The sequence below is a fragment of the Balaenoptera acutorostrata genome, chromosome 9, assembly GCF_949987535.1.
Source record: "Balaenoptera acutorostrata chromosome 9, mBalAcu1.1, whole genome shotgun sequence".
Classification (NCBI taxonomy): Eukaryota; Metazoa; Chordata; class Mammalia; order Artiodactyla; family Balaenopteridae; genus Balaenoptera; species Balaenoptera acutorostrata.
Genome location: NC_080072.1, coordinates 57,180,774 through 57,204,777, shown reverse-complemented (window position 1 = coordinate 57,204,777; position 24,004 = coordinate 57,180,774). Strand labels below are relative to the sequence as shown.

At 37.9% G+C, this 24,004-nt stretch overlaps 1 protein-coding gene across 4 annotated transcripts; it reads left to right on the top strand.

Moving 5' to 3' along the window:
• The first annotated feature begins 879 nt into the window (after window positions 1–879).
• On the top strand, window positions 880–20,592 carry CLNS1A (chloride nucleotide-sensitive channel 1A). Of its 4 annotated transcripts, XR_451464.2 has the most exons (8): window positions 880–1,080; window positions 6,566–6,702; window positions 10,802–10,903; window positions 11,886–11,993; window positions 13,758–13,931; window positions 17,325–17,414; window positions 19,182–19,233; window positions 19,846–20,592. XR_451464.2 is itself a non-coding variant. In XM_007187579.2 (7 exons), exons 1-6 carry the CDS (start codon window positions 956–958, stop codon window positions 17,390–17,392), a joined length of 714 nt encoding a protein of 237 aa, XP_007187641.1. In that variant the 5' UTR covers window positions 880–955; the 3' UTR covers window positions 17,393–17,414; window positions 19,846–20,592. The 4 variants fall into 4 exon arrangements, 2 of the variants coding, with proteins under 2 accessions (XP_007187641.1, XP_028023640.1); XR_009009306.1 differs by lacking the exon at window positions 13,758–13,931; XM_007187579.2 differs by lacking the exon at window positions 19,182–19,233.
• The last annotated feature ends 3,412 nt before the right edge of the window (window positions 20,593–24,004 follow it).

Genomic DNA, 24,004 nt, shown 5'->3' with positions numbered 1-24,004 from the left:
TGACAGCCACCATGTGTCCGCATATCAGTAAGGAAGCCTCAGGATCTCAGGATCTATCTATTCCTGGTACATACTTTCCACTAGCTCTCCTTCTTTCAACTCCATCTCTGCCACATCGTTGTCACTAAGAGGAAATGAAGAAATAATAAGGGTAAAGTGCTTAGAACAGTGCCTGACACATAACACCCAGTTACCATTAGCTACTATTAAGATTATTTTAGAAGTTTTTCTTGCTCTTATTACTTTGCTCTTCGGTGCCTAACGAAGAAATAAAGCAAAAAATCCAAATCTAGTGGATTAATTCTTTTCCCTTCAGCGCCCCATCTGCTTACTGACATAACTAGCTCTTCACCTATAATTAAATACCTCTTTGCGCTCGTTTGCCCGTCTGAGACCAGGGGATATGTGACTCGTGCACTAGGACGGCCTTAGGACCTAGACTGAGGTCTGGGGCGTGGCTGTTGAGACGTGAACAGGCCTAGATGAGGAGGGCGCAGGTGAGAAGAGTAGAACCCAGTTAGGAGACCTCCGACCTGTAAATCAGTGTGGTCTCTACTTCCTACGCAACCTCAGGCAAGGACTCCCTGTCTCACGGTTTCGTTTCCCCTTCTGCAGAAAAAGTAATTTATTATTTGTGGTGCTTCCTCTCTCACAGGGTTGCTGTGAAGACCCTGAGGTAGGATTTCGGAGAGAGAACACTCCGTTATTGCAAGCCTAGAGCCTCAGAAATGGAAGGGAGAGAGAAAAGGGAGTCACGTGACAAACTCGGTCCTCTCAGGCCTCCAAGAGTTTGCCCTAGAACGTCTCATTTCTATGGTAGATGGCGCTGGAATTTCCGGGGCAAAGATTTTGCTCTTCCGGGGTAATTGTTACCGCTTCCGGGTCGGGACGCGGCGAGCGGAGTTTGCTGTGCTTTAGTTTGCTGTTGACTCGTGTTTCCGTGCTCCTTGTTGCAATGAGCTTTCTCAAAAGTTTCCCGCCGCCTGGGTCGGCTGAGGGGCTCCGGCAGCAGCAGCCAGATACTGAGGCCGTGCTGAACGGGAAAAGCCTTGGCACCGGCACCCTTTATATCGCTGAGAGGTAGGGTCTCTGGTCCCGAGTTCTGGCTTCCTGCGCGCCTCCTTCTCCACGGGCGCGGGCGGTGCGGAGGAGCGGGGCGACACCACGACCTCTGGGGCTGCGGGGCGGGGGAGCGCGTGCTCCGTGTTCCCTTGGGGGTGCCTCTGCTGGGGGTAAGATTCGACTGTTCCAGTGTCGTCTCTTCGGAGCCTTCCTTTTTCCTCATTCATTATGCTTTTTACCCGCCTGTTTACCCGAGGTCTGGTGGGGTGTTGCTCTTTATTCAAGGTCTCATTTTAAGGTTTTGAGTTTCCAGGCCCTGAGTTAGAGTCATCAGTGTGCTTGCCTTTTCGATGAACAGGAGCGGGAGGTGTTGTCCTGGGCAGGATATGTAGGTTTAGAGCAGATTGTGCAGTATTTTTAAAGTTTGGTTAAGGAGTATAGGTTTTCTTCTGTGGGTATGGGTGGGGAGAGGAACACCTTCAACGCCACGCAGGTTGGGGTTATATCCAGAGGGACCTGACTCTCATTTTCATTCCTAGAAGGAATTGCCCTTTTATTTGGGTACCTGGGGCACTTTGTACTTTCACAGTCAGATAGACTTGTGTTAAATGTTGAGATTGTAGAATAGAGGTTCCCATTTCCATGATACACGGTTCCATTCATCTTCAGGCCAACAGTGACACATTGAATCCTTCTGTCCTTCAAACGTCTCTGACTTCTGCATCAGTTTTGTCTACGTCCAGAGAAAATTCTCTGCTTCTAAGAGGTCACATGATTATATTGGACCCACACAGATAATCCAGGATAATCTCTTTATTTTATTGTCAACTGATTAGTAACCTGAATTACATACACAAAGTCCCTTTTGCCTTGTAACATAACACATTCACAGGTTTGACACCAGGGGATATTGGAGTCATGGGGGCCAAAATTCTGCCTACCACAGAGGGCACAAAAAGATGTAAAGAACCCTTGGTTTAGAAGGAAATCTAGTCACTGAGCAAAGCTTAGGCTTTTGGCCAGTGACTGAGATAGGAAATATGGATGGGAGGAAAAGCAAGTTTGGGGAATGAGTTTGGTCTATATATGTGTGGATTAATTGCACATATGAGCATGTTTCTTGGGACAGTGGTATTAAAGATGGATAGATTAGATACGCAAGAAGAGAAGAGGACCAAGGGTAGACCCTTGGGGACACATCTACACTAAGAGGTAGGTTATAGAAGAAGAGGCTTGAGAAGAGAGGAGCAGTCAAATAAAATATCTGAAAAGCACCTATTGGGTATTGACAAGGAGACCTTCAGTGATCTTGGAAGAGCAATTTCTTTTAAGGGGTGGAAAGTGGAACACAGATATGTTCCTAGCCCCTACTCAATACCCTTTTTCTCCATGGCTTCTCTGTGTATTCACTCTTCTATAATATAAATCCTGTTTTGGGAAGGTCCTATACTTGTTTTTCCATTTGGAAAAATTTCAAACCTAAAGAAAAGTTGCAAGCGTTGTTAATTAATACCCATGGCTCCTTTGCAAAGATCCATCAGTTGTTAACATTTTGCCACATTTACCTCTTTCTCTTTTTTTTTCTGAGCTTCTTGAGAGTTGCAGACATGTCATCACTTCACATGTAAATACTTGAGCAAAAATCTAAGAATAAGGACATTCTCTTGTATAACCACAGTAACAATACAGTTATCACTCTGAGGAAGTGCAGACTCCTTTTTAGCTCTTATCTGTTTAAAAAATTTACTTATTTCAACTTTTCACTAACAAATCTTTTTCTTTAAGAAACTATTTTTATAAAATATACATACAAAAAGAATATAAATTATAAATATATGGTTTAAGGAATTATAATTAAACTGACACCTGTATAACACCTCCAGGTTAAGAATAGAATATTACCAGCACCTTGGACACCGTTGTTCGTCTCTCTACTGATTGTTAGCGTTACCTCCTTGGTCTCTTTCCCTTTCTGTTCTTTCCCACCTAGCATTTCCAAATGTTGATAGACTCAAGATCGCAATAAACTGGGAAGGCTTCCTAGAGGATGTGACAAATGAGGATTAACAGTCAGGTGAATGAGGTGGGGCTAAGAGGAAACATTATAATTAGAAGAAACAGGATGTTCAGAGGCAATGGTGAGAAACAGTATTGTGTGTGCCAGGGTATATATCTGTGTGCACACATGCACACACACAGTTCAGCAGTTCTTCATCTGAGGGACCGAGGGAGAAAGAGTGGAAACATAATAAAGCTGGAGAAGGAGGGAGTCATGTTTATGAGCTTAGCTTATAGCCCAAAGGTTTTGCAGAAACTATTTTAGGATTTTAGGCAAAGAGGAACAGGGTCTGATTTGGTTTTAGGTAGTTTTTCAGATGTGTATTGAGAGATTTAGAACTCTTGGGCTTATTTTCAAAGCTTAGTTTTCATAGAAAGTTGACTTCTTTGGACTTTGTCCAAATAAGGAAGGGAACAGAGGCATGAATCATTCAAAATAGATCATTTTGAAACAAGTGAAATAAAATATTTAATTAATTTAAAACTAGGTATCTTAAACTTACAAGTTATGCTCTTTTTATATCTTATTCCAAAATTAATTTAAAACCAAATAATTAAGCCAGCCCAAATTCAAAACCTCTCTTACCTTTCTGTCCTGTTTTTCTCCCCATGCCAGGAATAAAGTACAGTGATATTCTTCTGCAAAAGCATTGGAGGTTAGCAAAACATTCCTCTGCATCTTTACTGGCTTCCTAATTCTTGATTTTCCCGTATGTGACTCATGGTTTCTTTGGGACTGGGTATAGTTAATTAGATATTTTGGTTTTGAGGGCTTTTCTTCTAGAATATATGAGAAGAGAATAAATAAAAATGAAAACTTAGTAATCAGAGTAAACGTTGCTTTTAGCTGAAACTTTCTTCTGTAGAGTACATAATCCATGTTCCTGCATAAGATTATGAGAGCTCCATAGGAAATGCTGTGGTGAGGTAGCATTTGTGTTCTGCCAGCAGTAAGGAACTACAGAGTAATTATTATGTGCTTTTTAAAGTGAAAGCCATAATTTTTTTTTTAAAGATTTATTTATTTTATTGATTGATTGATTGCTATGTTGGGTCTTCGTTTCTGTGTTAGGGCTTTCTCTAGTTGTGGCAAGTGGGGGCCACTCTTCATCGCGGTGCGCGGGCCCCTTCACTATTGCGGCCTCTCCTGTTGCGGGGCACAGGCTCCAGACGCGCAGGCTCAGTAGCTGTGGCTCACGGGCCCAGTTGCTCCGCGGCATGTGGTATCCTCCCAGACCAGGGCTCGAACCCGTGTCCCCTGCATTAGCAGGCAGATTCTCAACCACTGCGCCACCAGGGAAGCCCAAAAGCCATAATTTATAGGCACTGAATCTATGCTTATATTTCAGTTTTTCCATCTCCTAATTGAGTCATTAAAGAAAGTTTTATGGCTTTGGTATTTCAAATCATTTTGGACACCGAAATTTGGAATACTCCTTTCTGACTTGTGATAATGCCAGGGGGTTATTGAGCTGAGAAAAAGGAGTTTATTTGCTTAAAGTAATATAGTTTTAGTAAGGGACTGGCAATATTTCTGTGATACATGAGCACTATTTCTTCTACACATTAAGAGGAAAGCAGTGGAGGAAAGGCCCATAGAACACACACAATCCAATTACAATAATAAAATCTATTTCTTTGGACCCAGTGGGATGAGTGATTCTGGAAAATCATTTGTAGAGCTTTTACTACTTTAAGCATCTTAAGATTTATCACTTTAAGCTTCCCAGATTTTCTTTTTCTCTTTTTTTAATAAGCATGTTGAATGGAAATCTTTCTAAATGACAGTGCATATTTTTTGCTTTCCTTTTTTTAGTGTACAGTTCCTTATGTTGTTTTAGTGTATTTACAGAGTTGTACAATTTTACCACAATCTAATTCTGCCTTTGCTTTTGATAAGTGAGGGTCAAGTGTTGCACACTTGTGCTATTAGACGTTGATTTCCTTTAGGGACTAAGGTATAAAGTTCAGCCTCGCCTTACATCAGATATGAATGCTCTCAGACTGCTGTACTGTCATTGTTCCTGCACAAGGGAGTCCTGGGTTCTACTTTTGTATTTGTTTTTGCTTCATGAGAAATAAGACCACCAGGCTTGTTAGAGTTGTTTAGAAAATAGAACGATATGGGGGTTTTATTGCGTTAACCTCTTTTTAAAAGAAAAGCTTCATTGAGATAATTTACATAGCATGCAATCCATGTATTTGAAGTATACAATTAAATGGTTTTTAATCTATTTACAGAGTTGTGCAGCCATCAACACAATTTTATTTATTTTTAATTAATTTATTTTTTTTGGCAACGCCACGCAGCTTGTGGGATCTTAGTTCCCTGACCAGGGATTGAACCGGGCCCCGGCAGTGAAAGTGCCGAGTCCTAACCACTGGACCACCAGGGAATTCCCAACACAATCAATTTTAGAATATTTTCATTCCCCCCGCAAAAACTGACACCCATTAGCAGTCACTTTCTATTTTCCTCCAGCCCTGTGCAACCACTATATTGCATTAACTTTTATTTCATTAACATTTTTTGTGTGGTTTCTTAAGCATCTTTTTCCTACTTTTTTTCCTGCTAAGTGGTGAAGTATTACCAAAAAATTAGCCAGTCTTTGCTCAAAACTCAACGTACAGATTTTCTTGATATATTTCCTTTGTTATACCAATAAAATATTTACATTAGACCACTTTTGAGGGAAAACTAGATGTTGCTTATTTGTGGCTTTCTGTTAAAGCTGCAGAATAAATGAAAGGCTTCATAAAGTCTGCCTTTCAATGTGATTATTATTTTCCAGCTTGTGGTATGATTACAGCCATTTCATGTATATATCATTTAATGTAGGATTAGTGGAGAAATTAGTGATTCCTAGGTATTTATTGCATACTTACATGCTAAGCACTATGGTAGTGGTTTTGAAGAATGTTAAATAAAGGAATATGACAAGTTTTGTCGAGTAGCTCACATTCTGTCAGGGTACAGATAAGATTCTTTACCACAGAGTTAGGTGCTCAATAGTATATTACTGAGCATAATTACAGTTTAGAAAAAGAAGAGATCATTATGGACTGGAATAATTGTAGGGAGGGCTCTTGGAGAGGCTGAGACTTATTCAGATGAAGAGGATTTGCAAAAGCAAAAAAGGTGCCAGAAGACATTCCAAATACGAACAAGCATAAAGAGGCATAGAAACACACAGTCACTTTTCTGTGACTTAAGAAAAATTGCATTTCAAATCTGTTTGAATAGAGGAAAATTAACTATAACAGAATTGGTCTTAAAGAAATTCAATTCCTGCTGTTGAATTTTCTTATTTTAGGAATATTTCTAAACAGTATGCTTGAATTTATTCACATGTATAAAAATGTCCAAGCTGAACTTTTATAAACGTTAGGACATTAAATTAGGATTTAAGTTCTTAAAATAATCTACTTAAAACATGTTTTTCAGCCGCCTGTCTTGGTTAGATGGCTCTGGATTAGGATTCTCACTGGAATACCCCACCATTAGTTTGCATGCGGTGTCCAGGGACCTAAATGCCTATCCACGAGAGCATTTGTATGTTATGGTGAACGCCAAATTTGGAGGTATGTACGGTATTATTTAACCTTGAGCTTCCTTTGGTAGTATATTATATTTCAAAAAGCAGTCTCTGATCATAATCAATGTAATAAGCCATTGACTTATTTCGGATAATACTTTCTTAAGCAAAATTTCAGCACAGTAAAATAATTTGGCCTTTTTTAAAATTTTATTTTATTTTTTATTTATTATTTTTGGCTGTGTTGGGTCTTTGTTGCTGCACATGGGCTTCCTCTAGTTGCGGCTAGCAGGACCTAATCTTGGCTGTGGTGCGCGGGCTTCACATTGCAGCGGCTTCTCTTGTTGCGGAGCATGGGCTCTAGGTGTGCAGGCTCAGTAGTTGTGGTGCATGGGCTTAGTTGCTCCACGGCATGTGGGACCTTCCTGGACCAGGGATCGTACCCATGTCCCCTGCATTGGCAGGCAGATTCTTATCCACTGTGCCACCAGGGAAGCTCATGGACACTGCCTTGTATTTTCTATATACTTGGACTTAGAATTATTTAGCTATTGTGTGTTTGTATTTCTAGTTTTTCCTCTTGAGTTTAACTGTTTATTCTTTCTCTTTGTAAAGACATTTACATTTGGCACCCTTAGAGGCTTGGATCAGTGTACTTTGCTTCTAAGAGTTTAGGATAGAACATGTTTTGTTACAGAAATGGTTCTCAGTGGTGGACATGTTGTCCTCCCCCCATATTTGGCAATGACATTTTGATTGTCATGACTAGAGGTGGAGAGGAGTGCTACTGGCATCTAGTTAAGAGGCCAGGGATGGTACTAAACATCCTACAATGCATAGGACAGGCTCCCACAACAAAGAATTAACCAGTCCTAATGTCAATAGTGCCAAGGTTGAGAAACCCTAGGGTACAGGATTCCCAAGTCTTGCATAAAATACAAAGATTCATAAAAATCTAGTGTAGTTGATGAAAGAAGCAAGAAAGATTTTAAAAATCCATTTTTTTAGGCTGTCCACAATAAGTTGTAAGAATTCTGAATGAGAAACAAGTTAGGCACGAAATAGAATCTTGTGCTTGATTTTTGTAAGTATAACTAAATAAGAAGTTTATATAGTATATTGTGTTAGTTTAATATGTTCATCTTTTGTAGAAATGAAGAACTTAGGGGTTGAAAAGACAATTGTCACATCTTTAGTAAACTTTTGCTTTTAAAATAGTGGATTGCTTTTCTTTAAAATAGCACATAAGAGACAATCCCATGAGTTTTCCTATTGAGCTATTGCTCCTTCAATTTGAGATTTTAATATGGTTTCAGATATAAGATGAACATTTATATTGTTACACAGGTGTGGATCCTATTTTCCCAGCCTTCGTTCCTCTGGTCCTGATTCAGACTTTTTTTTTCTCTTTGGCTTACTTCCATTAACCTCTAAAGTGGACCATCAGCTTATTGTTGAGAACATGAGATTATTTTTAAAATGACTAAAACTACATTCCCATTTTTGAAAATTTAGAAAGTTTTAAGGAGACAGAGTGTGGCAGCCACTATGATCCAGCGTGAGATGATGAGTGTTTGTCATGGTAGTATTTTCTTTTCCTAATTGTAAAAATGCTATATTACATTTCTGTTTACTGCCTTAAGATAGATTCCTGCAGATATAAAAGAAGGTGTTAATTAATAGTAGTTATTTCTAGGGGGAGGACTAGAGGGTAGGGACTTTTTCCTTTGAATCCGTCTTGACTCTTTTACTTATTTTTATACCAGCATGAATTACTTTTTTTTTTTTTAATTTTTATTGGAGTATAGTTGCTTTACAATGTTGTGTTAGTTTCTGCTGTACAGCAAAGTGAATCAGTTATATGTATACATTTATCCCCTCTTTTTTAGATTTCCTTCCCATTTAGGTCACCACAGAGCACTGGGTACAGTTCCCTGTGCTATACAGTAGGTTCTCATTAGTTACCTATTTTATATATAGTAGTGTATATATGTCAATCCCAATCTCCCAATTCATCCCATTCCCGCTCTGCCGTTGGTATCTGTAAGTTTGTTCTTTACATCTGTCTCTGTTTCTGCTTTGCAAATAAGTTCATCTGTACCATTTTTCTAGATTCCACATACAAGCGATATTATACGATATTTGTTTTTCTCTTTTTGACTTATTTCACTCTGTATGACAGTCTCTAGGTCTATCCACGTCTCTGCAAATGGCACTATTTTGTTCCTTTTTATGGCTGAGTAATATTCCATTGTATATACGTACCACATCTTCTTTATCCATTCCTCTGTTGATAGACATTTAGATTGCTTCTGTGTCCTGGCTATTGTAAATAGTGCTGCAGTGAACATTGGGGTGCATGTATCGCTTTGCATTACGGCTTTCTCTGGGTATATGCCCAGGAGTGGGATTGCTGGGTCTGAGTTACTTTTATAATTTGAAAAGTGATATCCATTCAGTTATAGAATAATAATTACAGTATGATACTACTGTTTTTTTAAATGCATTGAAAAAGTTTGGTAGTACCATAATGTATTCAACTACTTAGAATTATTTGGAACTCTCCAGTATTTTTGTATTTTAGTTTTTACAGAAGACACCTCTATTATATTTGACAATTTAATAACATTAGAAACAGGACAGAAAACGTCCTGTTAAATCTGCTCTTTAAAACTGCTAACAGTGGCCATTTAAATTTTTTTCCTTTTTTGCTTATCTGTATTTTTTCATAATTCTGCAGTGAACTTGTATGACTTATAAAAGGTAAAAAAAATTTAGTGGATACCCCCTTATTATTGATTCCTATGAGTAGAACTGCTGCATTAAAGGTAAACATTTTTAAAGCTCTTAACATATATTGTCAAGTTGCTTTCCAGAAAGTTTATACTTTCAATACCTCTCTACCTTATCTTCATCTGTATGGAGAATTAACATTTTTTCAAAATGGTAACTGTAATATGCTAAACAAAAGTTATATTTTTAAGATGATTGGTTTAACATATTTTGGTGGTTTTGGGGTCTTTTTAAGTGTTTTATTGACCTTTTTTAAAAAAATTATTATTATGAAGTGATTCAAACATTGAAAAGTACAGAATAATAAAAAAATTTCCATTATTTAATATCCAGTGTAAATTCTAACATTTTTCATAATTACTCTAGTCTAAAAGAAATAAAACTGTATTAATACTATGGAAATCTTTTTTGTACCCCTCCCCATTTCATTCCTAACTCTGTCTCCAGAGTTCATCTTAAAGATGGTGTGTGTCCTTCTTGTCTGTGCTTTTAGATTTTTACTGAATATGTATATACCCATAAGCACTCTAATGGTTCTCTTTTGTGTTTAAAATTTTAATGTAAGTGGTATTATATATATTCTGCAACGAGCTCTTTCACTCACTTATATTTTAAAATCTCTTCATTTTGGTACATATAAATCACATTTATTCATTTTCAGCTGCTATCTCTCAAACATAGTATGACCAGGTTACAATACATCTATTTCCTTTTTTTAATTAACATTTATTTTTTATGTTTTCTATAGTACATATAGTAGTTCAGTAAACATTCACGTACAAACTCCTTGTGTACATAATATGTAGTTAAATGAGGAATTTCTGGGTAGTAGGATAAACATGTCTGGAATGGTTTTAGCAATTTCTGCTTCCACCAGCAGCATGTGCTAGTTCTCTTTATTGAACATTTGTATTTTTTTCTTGCCAACAGACTTTGTTAATTTATCTTTTGGGTCAGTTAACTTTCATGGGCCTTAGTTTTCTCATCTGTAAATTGTTGGTGATGAATCACATCAGTGGTTTACAAACTGCTGCTGAACCCCTTGTTTCAAGGTGAAAGAAGCAGACATGACAATGGAACTCTACTTGATAGAGGCCTGACTGTATCGGTTTCCTCACCCCCACCATGATGTTGGGGCTTGGAATCCCTAGGGCTCAAAGTACAGTGTGACTAGACCAGAGAGACTATCCAGAGTCTTTTTTAGCTCTAAAATAACAATGTTCTTATAATTTGAAGTAAAAAATTGCAGTATTTAGATATATCAGTAAGCATCCTTTAAGAAATTCTTTTAGGCTTCTATTTTTGAAAACAAGCAACATCATTAAAAAGCTATTTTTTTATTCCCTTTCTAGAAGAATCAAAAGAATCTGTTGCTGATGAAGAAGAGGAAGACAGTGATGATGATATTGAACCTATTGCTGAATTTAGATTTGTGCCTAGTGATAGATCAGCCTGTGAGTATTCTGTAGAGTTGATTCTTTTCCCTTTAAGTACAAAGCATTCCCTCATCCCTCCCCCCACACACTTACCTTCACCCTCATTACCTCTGTTCTGTTGCTTTTTCTTCATTTTAGCATCTAGCATTACTATCAATGATAGTAATATCATTGAGGACCAGATAACTATTAATATAAAGATTGTGAATGAAGTGATAGTACAGTAGATGCCATGTTGCCTGGTATGTTTTGTGAGTGGAGGAATATGTTATTTTTATGGACTTGATGCTGTTGACTGAATCTCACTGGATAGAGGACAGAGGACTCATGGCAATTCCAAAGTGGAAGATGCCAGGATAGCTGGAAAGAGCCCTGCCAGCTGAGGGGCTCCACCCTGAGGCCAGTGGTCTGACCAGGACACTGACACTTTTTTTTTAAATTATCTATTTATTTATTTTATTTTTGGCTGCGTTGGGTCCTCGTTTCTGTGCGAGGGCTTTCTCTAGTTGTGGCAAGCGGGGGTCACTCCTCATCGCGGTGCGCGGGCCTCTCACCGTCGCGGCCTCTCTTGTTGTGGGGCACAGGCTCCAGACGCGCAGGCTCAGCAATTGTGGCCCATGGGCCCAGCTGCTCCGCGGCATGTGGGATCTTCCCAGACCAGGGCTCGAACCCGTGTCCCCTGCATCGGCAGGCAGATTCTCAACCACTGCACCACCAGGGAAGCCCTGACACTTTTTTTTTAGAAAATCCAGCCAGGCATGAACGGATGTCAATAATGTTTCGAAATGAACTCTTAATTATTTTGTGGCGTGTCCATTGCTATCAAGCACTTTTCAAGATTGATTCTCCTTGGAATTTGGCAGGTTTTGTAAATGTTGTGACCCTAGTATACCTCATGTCTACTCATTAAATTTATTTGCCCTGATGGTTATTTTATTAAATTTTTATTGTACATTGGTCAGAAAAAAATTAATTAGAAATTTTTAATTTACTTGTTCAGTGGAGGCCATGTTCACTGCAATGTGTGAATGCCAGGCTTTGCATCCAGATCCTGAGGATGAAGATTCAGATGATTACGATGGAGAAGAATATGATGTGGAAGCACATGGTTAGTGAAGTGGATTTTTTAAAGTGTTTGTGTATGTGTTTCATTTTAAGCATCTATTTGTATAGGATATAGGATTATAGTTCTTTATATCTCTAAGTATCCATATAGCTTGGTTTTTAATAAAAGCGAATGGCACAATTCATGTCTAAGACAAATTAGAAAATTTCATGGGCTTCCGAGGCTTGAGAGCAAAAAATAGAGATTACTCAGGGGAGAAAGTAGATAGAGATAAATGGAAGGAAAGAAAATGATAGGATAGTGGGTAGTCGGGAGAGTCTTTTAAGTTGATGCAGTTGCTCTCAGAAAACAAACCTTCTCTCTCCATTGCTTGGAACCTGTGTCATCTACATCTTTAACATAGTCCATCAAACACCTCATTGCCAAAGTAATTTCTTTTTCCCAGAACCATACTTGATTTATCTAAGAATATCTCCCTTTACCTCCCCAGAGCATAATGCAGGCACTAGCTTGGTGTAGAGTCTTGTTACTTGAGGTGCCTGCTGTTCTCTTTTCTTTTTCCCTCTGGTCTCAAGTTTGTATACAAGTTTGGCTCTCTAAAGCCTTTTCCTCCATATGTACCACTTCCTGGCCTGAGAACACTCATTTCTGGGATTCCCCTTTATATATCTAAATACATTCTCATCTTTGCTGAGATTTTGGGGTAATTTAATTTGTTTTTTTTAAATAAATTTATTTATTTTGGCTGCATTGTGTTTTCGTTGCTGCGCATAGGCTTTCTCTAGTTGCGGTGAGTGGGGACTACTCTTCGTTGGGGTGCGTGGGCTTCTCATTGCAGTGGCTTCTCCTGTTGCAGAGCACCGGATCTAGGTGTGCGGGCTCGGTAGTTGTGGCTCGCAGGCTCTAGAGCGCAGGCTCAGTAGTTGTGGCACACAGGCTTAGTTGCTCCGCGGCATGTGGGATCTTCCCGGACCAGGGCTCGAACCCGTGTCCCCTGCATTAGCAGGCGGATTCTTAACCACTGTGCCACCAGGGAAGTCCCAATTTAATTTTTTTAATCCTGTATTTTCCAGAATTTCTGATTTTTTTAAATTAATTAATTAATTTTTGGCTGTGTTGGGTCTTAGTTGTGTGCGGGCTCTTCATTGTGGTGTATGGGCTTTTCTCTAGTTGTGGCATGTGGGCTTCTCTCTTGTTGTGGCACACGGGCTCCAGAGTGCACTGGCTCTTTAGTTGCAGTGCACAAGCTCTCTAGTTGAGGCATGCGGGCTCTCTAGTTGTGGGGTGCAGGCTCAGTAGTTGTGGTGCATGGACTTAGTTACCCCACGGTATATGGGATCTTAGTTCCCCGACCAGGGATCGAACCAGCGTCCTCTGCATTGCAAGATGGATTCTTAACCACTGGACCACCAGGGAAGTCCCCAGAATTTCTGATTTTTTAAAAGGAGCATGTATTTTAATCAGTAAAAAACACTTACATGTAAAATTCCCACCTTGGGTTAATATAAGACTTCCTAACCTTAGGAACACCCTCTTTTCCTTCTAGTCTCTGGACATTTGATTCTTTGGGAATTGCTGTTTACTGGCTTGTTATGTCTTGGAATCTCTTCTCATTCTAGAGAGTAGAGACATTTTCTTTGTATCTCTGTCTTCAACAGATGGCTGATATATGTATGTTAAATGAATGTTGAGTGTTTTCCTGGAAGCCTTTTTTCATTTTAGCTTATCTTCAGTAAGTGCATTATTGATTATCTTTTTTTCTTTCTAATTGTTTTATAGTAGCTTAAAAGCTTTTTATTTATTTAGAACAAGGGCAGGGGGACATCCCTACATTTTATACCTATGAAGAAGGATTATCCCATTTAACAGCAGAAGGCCAAGCCACACTGGAGAGATTAGAAGGAATGCTTTCTCAGTCTGTAAGCAGCCAGTATAACATGGCTGGAGTCCGGACAGAAGATTCAATAAGAGATTATGAAGGTGAGTACACAGAATTAACTCTTTATAGCATAGGAAGCAAAAGTAGAATTACATAGAATGGGAATTCTATGTAAAATTTTTTTTTTAACTTTTTTCCCTAACTACAAAGATAGTCTATGTTCATAGTCAAAAAAATTTTTAATGGGCACAGGCAAAGAAGAAATGAAAAATCAAGTAGAATTCTAATTGAGAGACATCTGTTACTTTCCTGCTGCATATCTTTCCAGTCTTTTTGTTGGCTTGCTTATGTAAGTGTATGTGCAGGTACACATTGATGCTGCCATTTTAATTTTTTAAATGAATTCCTACTTGATTATGTGCAAAACTAGTCAGTTGATTAAGAGGGCTAGACAGCATTCAAGAAACTTGGGTTTTCTTTTAGTGACAGACATTTGAACCTTACACAAGTGGCTTTAACTGTTTCATTTGTCTCATATTTGTAAGCCGCTTTGTAAATATTTTACCTATTAGACTGGTTCCCTTTTCTAAGTGTCCTATTTCAATTAGAATCTTAATGTATTTCTGTTGACTCAGCCTTTACCATTTTTTCCGTTATCCAGTCCAGTACTGAGTTCTATGGATTTTTCCTTTAAATGACTTTTCAGATCTCTTTGCTATAACTACTGCTATCCTTCAAACCTAGGCCCTTTTCTTCTCACAGTGGATTTACAATAGTAAATTTTTTGCCTCAGTCATTCCTTCCTCCAGCTCACTGTGCCATATTAATCTTCTGAGAACACTCTGTGTCATCCCTGTATAAGGATGTCCCCTCAGTGATTGTCTGATACTCACCATATGAAGTTCAAACTCTTCTCTCTGACTCTGAAGAGACAGCTCTGTCTCCGCCCCACTTGTCTCCAGTCTTGTTCCTACTACCCTCAATAAAACATTTAGATAGTGCTCTTATGTGCCAGGTCCTGATTTAAGCACATTATATGTATTTGCTCATTGAATCCTTCCAAGAGCCCTCTGGTAGATGCTGTTATGATCCCCATTTTACAGATGAAGAAACTGAGGCACAGAAAGGTCACATAGCTTGATTGAGGGCAAATAGCTAGTAAGTGGTAAGAGGATTAAATGAACTAATATGCAAAAACAATACGCCAGGCACTGTTGTGAGCATTTCTTGCATCTTACACGTATTCATTTCAGTATTTTATGTTGCTGCAGAGTCTTAATACTTCTAATTTTTAGTGATGCAGAATGTTCTTAAAGAGGGTTACCATGGTTTTTCTTTTATTGGTACATTTATGTTTCTCTCATAATGTTGTGATCAGTATCTCCATGCACATAGAATTCGGACCTGGGGGTCCTGAAGTTCTGGGATTTTTAATTTGGAAAAACTTAGGCTTTGGGTCACACTGTTTTTCCTTATGTCTCCTCTCCATTTTAAGCCTTAGATTGTGAGCCTCTAACGCAGGCTTTAGGGTGAGATGGCTCAGGTGATTTCTAGTGCTCTGCCAAACTCTTAGCTGAAAGAATTCAAGATATTTTTTTATTATAATGATTAACTGAAGAGTACCCTTGGACATTGAAAAATCTTTCATCACTGAAGGTTTTTTGTTGTTTTTAATTGTAAAATTCCTTATTTAATGCTTTGTAGCAAGTGATTTTAAGGTCACAAACACTTGTTGCTAAAGTGAGATTTTTGGGCTTGTACATTAGCATATGGAGACTTGCCTATATATAAAACTTCTTCAGCCTGTACCATTCTCTATCTTCTAAAGTCCTGGGTACCCATATCACTCTCTTGCCATTTATTTATTTATTTGACCTGTGCATTTTCTTTTTTTTAATTTATTTTTAAAATAAAAATTGTATATATTCAAGGTGTACAACATGATGTTTAGATATATACATGGTGAAATTTCTACTGCTGGCATTTCAGTGCTTTGTGTGTTTATTTATGCAAGAGGTGTTTGTTGAGCTACAGTGTCAGGTACAGAGAATACAGGAGTGCTCAAGAGAGATGCGGTTATATCTATCAATGGCAATCTAGTGGAGAGAAAAATAAATTAACTAATTAGGTAGTTATAGTACATTGTGATACAGCATTGAGATATAGGGGAGACTTGAGGAAGTGTGGAATCAGAGACTGGGCCTGTCACTCAGCTTGGATAGTCAGGGAGAGATTCAAACTTCATGGAGTAAGTGACATTTAAGCCAGAATCTAAAGATGAATAAAAATGAACCAAGTGAAGAGGGATTGCATACAGTTTGGGGAGAGAGGCAGGTAAAGGGATCAGTCATGTGCAAAGGTTCAAGAGACCATTTAGCTTTGGGGAACTGAAAGTTCATATGTCTGGAACTCTGAGTGTGAAGGGTAGTTATTATAGCAACAGATAAAGGCGGAGTAGTGAACTGGGCTGTATATTAAAGGAACTTGAAAGCTGTGTTCAAGAATTTCAACTTATGCGTAGGTCATTTGGAAACTATTGAAGAATTTTAGTTTGATTAGTGTTTCAGAAGATGACTCTGGCTATGATACAAAAAATTAATTGCAGAGGGAAATACTAGAGGAAAGAAGACAAACCCTGTTAAGTACTTTATGATTTAAATTAGATAAGAGATAGTGGCCTAAATTACGGAGCGGCAGTGAAAGTCAAAAGACAACAGATTAGAGAGATATTTAAGAGAAGCAACAGAAGTTAGAGACATGGTAGGGGTTTCTGCGTTGGGCAGGTAAAAGGTATCCTTTTGCAAGACTCTTTGGAAAGAGAAGCATTTTCTACGTGGAAAGATGATGAGTTAATTTTAGATAAGTGTTGTTTTTGCATGCCCTGCTGGATACCAAGGTGGTGGTGTGCCAGTGGGCTGCGGGCAGAAGCCAGTTTGTGGTGGACTAAAGAGTTGAGGGGTGAGTGGGAAGTGAAGAAGTGGGGAAAGCGGCTTTAGGCAACTCTTTCCAGAAGGCTTTTTTTTTTTTTTCTTGTCCTCCCCCCTCCTTTTTTTTCAATGAGATAAGAAAAAGAGATAAGTAAGAACCTCGCTCTACTTAGTCTTCTCTCCTGAATTACGTTGTAAGCTTATGAAGATAGGACTTCATACCTTAAAAAAAAGTCACACAGTAAACACCTAGCACTGTTCTGTGAAGAGAGAACAATGGATGCTTACTGCATTTGAAAGTCCCTACCTAGTGTTCTTTCAGTGTTCAGGTTGAGAATTGCGAAGTAAATGTTAAATATATAGACTAATTTTAACTTGGCCTAAATCCACAGGTGGCATTTTTCTTTCTCAGTTTGTTCGTTGGTACTTTTAATTTTCAAAAGAGAAAGAAACTGCAACTCCTACAAGCAGGGGGCACTAGCTTCCTTCTGGTCTAACTATGAGCTGAATCTTTACCTATGTGAAGTGCTTAGTAGACTGTTGCTCAGTGGTTAATTTTTTCTTCAGATGGGATGGAGGTAGATACTACACCAACAGTTGCTGGACAGTTTGAGGATGCAGATGTTGATCATTGAAAATGACTGATGCTGCTTTAGGGTGAGTAGTTTATTGTCTCCCTTGTCACTGAACATGAAAATCATGTGAAATAATTGATTTTTATTTTCGTAATTGAGGAGAACTCTATAAAATTAGCAGTTGTGGAAAAATGTTAGTTATCCATTTATGAAATTATTTAAAATTGTGTAGGTTTTTTCCCTAAGAAATCAAGATCTGCCAACATGGTAATGTTCAGGTTAACATTTATTGAGCACTTATTACATGCCAAGCACTATGCTAGGCATTGAGAGTACATGGAAGAATAAGACACACCCATCTTCAGTGAATCAGGAGAAGGACATTACCTTTTGTTCAGAAACAGAGATTTCCCTGGTTGGCTCAGGTGGGAACAGCAGAGCCTGAGGTCATGTCCTGTTCTGCTCAGTCACCTTTTCCCACTTGTGATGTTTGAAACATTACCATACTCATCAAAAAACACAAAGCAGAGATTTGCTGCAGCTCACTACTTTTCAGTTGAGGGAGGAAGTAGAAGTCATTCCAATCTGAGTTTAAGCCTTGAATCATAATCTTGTATCAGTTTCCCTCTTTTTGAATATAATGGAGGACCAAGGTCCTGGGCACTTCAGCGTTAAAGGCTGATTTGCCAAACCATATCAAGTCCATGTACAGTTGCCCAAAAGCTATCATTTCCCAAGTTGCTTCATTCCTGCTTTTCTTGACAGACATGAGTTCACTGCCAGATTTCTCTCCTCTGACACATTCTCATGAGCTTTGCCTGAAGTTTGTTCCTGACTGTTTGTTACATGCTACTCTGAGAAATAAATTGTCCTTTGTCAGTTTGAGTATCTCAACTGTATGTTAAATACTAGCTGAAGGTCATGTAGCTAGTTTATATCATACAGAGCTAGGATTAGTAATTAGCAGCCCTTCCTTTAAAAACTCTAAGATCGGGAATACCCTGGCAGTTCAGCAGTTGGGACTCTGTGTTTTCACCACCGAGGGCCTGGGTTTGATCCCTGGTCCAGGAACTAAGATCCCACAAGCTGTACAGCGTGGCCAAAAAAAAAAAAAAAAAAAACTCTTAAGATTTTTACATTGTTAAATTGTTGTTCCACTGTCCCCTTTACAACGTCCTTCTACTGCTGACCTTATAACATTTTCTTGAATACTAGCTGTTTTCCATTCTTTGAGTACTTATACCCAGGTCCTTTGTTTTATTAAAGCATATAGTAATAACATGGCAAGATTTATGTATTTTGGCTTGAGTTTTATACCATTGTCAGTCATCCAATTAGGTTGTAAGATCCCTTGTTTTTCAAGTTCCATTTACCTTCCAGATTATTGCCATTGTGAATATAACATCGCTTCTTATAGTACCCATGAATTGTGATAATGGATCTCTGCCTTCCTCTTAGATGCCAGTGAAACTATTAGAAAATAATCTTAAGAGTTCTGTGATTTAATATCTCTTTCTTTAAATATTTATTTCCACAACATTTACTTCTGTCATTGGTAGCCATATAGTTTAAAATCAGCAATGTCTCCTCTGAAGTTAGCTAAAATTATGTGTTCATGTTGCTGGAGCTCTGTTAACATTAATTTTCAGATCTCACAGTTCCAGATGTCAGTATTTCACTATTCTACTTCATGGGAAATCTTTCAGTACCAATATAAGTCTTCTTCCCTTATTTCTCAGATTCTTATTTATTACATTCTTTATAGCATATGGATTTTTTCAGTAACTTTTATTGAAACTGGAAAACAGAGTTTTTGATCTGGCTTTAACATATTTCTTCTTGAAAACAGACTATTCAGAGAACACCAACTACTCTACTAATAAGATTGAGAAACTTATTTGGTACGTCACTAATGGTTACACAAATGGGATGTTACGGTATTTTCCTGCCGAGAATTCTTAGGATTCTTTGTAATGCAATTCTATGGTGAAATAACTGTAAAATAGCCCAGACTTTCTAATGAGCTGATGATTTGTTTTCTGTTCATTTTGTGCTACAGCTGGAGCAGAGAGATACTTTATTCATAAAGTTTATATAAGTTCTTCATCTGGATAATTGACCTCAATTCCAAACAATGTCTGTAAATTTTTAATCATTTAAAATTACATTTGCTTTTGAGGAGTGAACAAGGAATAATTAGAGTGTATATGCAACTATTAAAAATGTCAAGATAATGGAACTAGGACCTCTCAATACATGAGATAGGGTGGAGGGGAAGGCACATGAATAGTGGAATCACAACTCTACCACATACCAGCTGTGTGTCTTTGGACAGGCGTATAACTTCTCTAATTCTCAGTTACCTCTTCCGAAAAATGAGGATGATAGTAAATACCTGGCAGGATTGTTGCAAAGACTGAGATATAATATATCTAAATCCCTGGCACTCTTGACTAGGCATTTAATAAATTAGCTATTATTATTATAAACACTGTAAACCTTTTGTTTTTCAGATTCTGCTCATAACTGTAGGAGAGAACTTGGTGCCTCTTCCACTGTGGAGTGGGTATTGATGAAAGTCTTTTTCCTTCTCCAAAACTTACCTGAACCAGTTCTTTCTTGAGACACATTATACTGAGACAACAAGTTGTCACCAGCACAAGAAACTATGACCTTTATTAACAAAGGTGAATTAACTTAACCAAGAGGGTATTTGTAGTTTATCATTTACTCCAACACTTTGTGTCTAGGTGTACCCTCTGTAGGCTTATAATTGCTGCCTTACTATATGCATCCTCATAACCTAGCAGGACCACATGGTGGAAATGCACTGGCACTTGAAGGTGTAGGTAGACTGCATGGGAAAGAGAGGGGCTGAATACAAGATATACACCTTAGGGCCTAAGAATACCCTTACTCCTTAAAAAAAGAAAAACAGATAAATCCTGGCACAGTCTCCACAGGGATAAAGGTCTTTTTACTAATTGGGAACCCAGATTAATTAACTCTAGGGAGCCTTTTCAGAAACAGCCCAGCCACACATACTACCACTAACACAAGTGCTTTTGCCTAGCCTTTGCTCCTTTCACCATGTTTCACCAGTCTGTTCTCTTATAACCTCTTAGGTTATATCCTTTCATTTCCAACCTCTTAGGTCAGTTTCTGTAAAAGAACAAGTGAAATTGGGATGAAGTTCTCAAAGTACTTCAGATAATTGTTTTGTCTTTGTAATAGCTTAACAAATAAATCTAGGTTTTCTATATTATTGTGCTCTCATTCTTTTTTCTTTTAATTAATTTTTATTGGCGTATGGTTGCTTAACAATGTTGTGTTAGCCTCCACCGCACAACAGAATGAATCGGCCATACGCATACAGATATCCCCTCCCTTTTGGACTTCCCTCCCATTTTCATTCTTGACTAAAACCATTAATGAGAAACGTTTCTTAAAAAATTAGTGTTGGCAAAAACTGAGAATCTTGTTGGTCTTATTTTTGTTTGACTTTTGTTGAAACATGAACATGAAATAAGTAAGAAAATGGTATAGTTAGAGCTTCAGGCAAATGTTTAGTAGGGCAAGGTCATAACACATTTCAAAGGGATTTCTGCTTCCACTTGAATCAGGAGTACTTTCTCATAGCATACTTTTCAACTCTCAGTTTTCTGTTTTCACAGACACCTGGCTAGTTATCAGGCTGATTTGTAATTACAGGTTTATACTTGGACTTTATGACCTTAAAAAGAGGTTAAGAAAGCTATTCACAATTACTTGGCTAATTAGTGACTGGTGTGTCACCACTAAGCCCAGTGTTCTTTTCAGCACTTTTACTTGGTTTCCCTCATCTTGCATGGTAGACTGAAAAAAACGAATATTCCTTTTCCTGACCAGACTCTCATAAATACTGAATTTGTTACAACAAGCAAATATAAAGACCGCTTGGAAATGGGAACTGAAATTTACTGAGACCTTCTCTGTACTGTCCTGGGTTCTTTACATGCATTATGCATATAATATTCTTAACCACTTTATGAGGTATAGGTGCTTTTATGATCCCACTTTAGAGATGAGGAAACTGAGTTACAGAGAGAGGTAAAGTAACGCTTGAGGTCACACAGATAGGGAGCTGTGATTTTTAAGCCTATGCTCCCAAATACCATTCAGCCTTACCATCTACCAACAGCTGAAAGGAAGCACATTTTCTCTTTACTGCAGGGTTTTCAGTGTTAAAATTTCAATAGACAGCACAGGAAGTTCCCAAATTTCTCTGCTACCAATCTCAGCAGCATTCATAATTCTATGCTAGACGTTTATCCATTCTTCAGTAAGCAGTCCGGGTATTCTTACGGGCTAATCTTAGCAATTCTATTTGAATTCCTTTTTAAAGTCATGCTTACATACTTGTAATCATGACTTTTAGTGAAACATAAAGTGCTCTTTGATAACATATCAACAAAATGTTGAGGTTCTGTGCACTGTTTCCTGTAGGCACTGCTGCGGTCGGCCTGGTATTGTGGATAATGCAGTCAGCTAAGATGCAGAAGACCAAGCATCTAGTTCTGACTTGGCAGACAAGATATTTAACCTCTCTGGACCTACTTCCTCATCTTTGTAAAATGAGAGGACTAGACTTTCAAAGTCTGAATGACTTCAAAAGTAATAGTAGGCAGGTGTACCCATAGCTTCGAGGAAATAAGAGAAAGAAGAAAAGATCAGGTCACACTTTTTAAAAATGAAATTCATAATGATCAGCAAGCCAACATTTCTTGATTCTATTTGAACTTAGTTTTAGGGTTGCTGGAATTGTTTACTGTTTCTTGGTGTAGAGGAAATTTTAAGAAAAGACATAGACATTCTGCCCCCATAGCTAGGGTTAGTGGTTGTCTGATCTAGGTTTTATTGTTTAAAATTGTATTCATTAAAATATCCCAGTGGATTTCTGCCTCCCTCAGGTCACTTTGTCAGATATTGATACTTTTCAGATAGGCTTGTTTAAATGTTTGTTGATTATGTATTTTGAGATCTTGTTGGGATCTTGCCGGTATTGTTAAAGATGAGGGATTATGCACAGATGATCATAGTATATAGCCCTTTATTTTTAGAAGACAAGTGTGATTACTCATTGTTCAGAGAAATTTTAGATATTTAGATAAAATTTTATTTATCTGCAGGATTTCAGATAGAATCACTATATAGTTAATTGTCATACAAGTCATATTTTTAAAGTATTTCTAGAATGGGTGAATCTGCATCTGGTACCCATCTTCTGTGGCTAATAGATCGTAATTAAAATCTGAGAAAATCCCTTAGGAGGATTCTAATAGAATTATTGCCATCCCTTGACAAAGAAGCTGAAATTGAAAAATACTTTCACTAGCATCTCACTCTTGTCTGCTCATATCTACGTAGATAAAATCAGTATCTAATGTCGGGGACTTAATAACTTCAGATGAGAAATCAGGACAACTTTGGGGAGAGCAGTGAACTTAGAATTGTTTTTAGCACAATTTTAAGAAGATAAAATAGAAATACATAATTTGGGGATGAGAAGGCTAATAAATAAAAGTGTATACAGGCTAGTTCTTCTTAGGATTTTATTTTTGGATTATTTTGAAGATTGTATGAATCACTAACAACAGTGTGTAGAAGATGATGCAATAAATGTTAATTATTACCAAAAGTAGTTAATTCTTTCTATAACAGAAAGAAGCAGCTACAGATGTAATATTAACTCAGCTCTTAGAATACATCTGAGATGCCTGATATTTAAAATTCCACTGAGCAATTAAAACAGATGTGATAATATTATGCATTTTTCTTGAAGGACCTTCAGGCCTTCACTGCAGGTCTCTACCCTTGCTCTACAAACAGGTCCAATGTACTTGCTCATCTAGTTTCTAGTCATGTAACAGGTTAGAAAAGGAGAAAAGGGGTGGTTGCATCAGGCATATCAATAGCATCAGTAAACAGCTGACAGAATTATGAAGAAAAGCAAATATGTATTATCCCAAAATATAGCAGTCTAAGCCTTCATAGCGTGTAATGCAAATATGAGAATAGTGTAGCAATTTATGTTCATAAAAGTATGACCAAAATGATCAGCCTAAATTCTGGTTGTAAATATCCAAATCTGGCTAATTTAAGCAGAAAAACAAAAAAAAAGGCTATCTGGTAGCTCACAAAATGGACATGAAAGCTGAAATAAACCAGGCTCAGAAAAAGGTTAGGAACTAGGATTGGTTTACATAAGATGTTGTGATTCCTCTGGGTGTTAGACTGATTGAATTGCTTCTGTGTCTTTGAGTCCCCACAGGGTCCTGGTTGGCACTGTGTGTATTGCCAGAAGACAGGACTATCTGGCCCTTTCAGCTTCTGTAGTGGGAGGGCACTGCCCCTGCCCAGATTCTCACAGTGGTGGATTATCCCAAATAGAAAGGATGCTTGGATGCTGGCTTGCAAAAATTTACAGCTGTTTACTGCAACCCGAAACCTTAAAAAACAGAAACAACAACAACAAAAACTATAAATTGGGGTTGTATATAATTAAAGTTAAGAAAGGTTTTTATAGAAACTGAGGAACGTACTATTGATATTTGTCAAAGCTTAAAATGCACATGAGAGACCCAGAGACTTCACTTAAAGGAATTTATCGAAAAGATAAATTTGCACATTAGG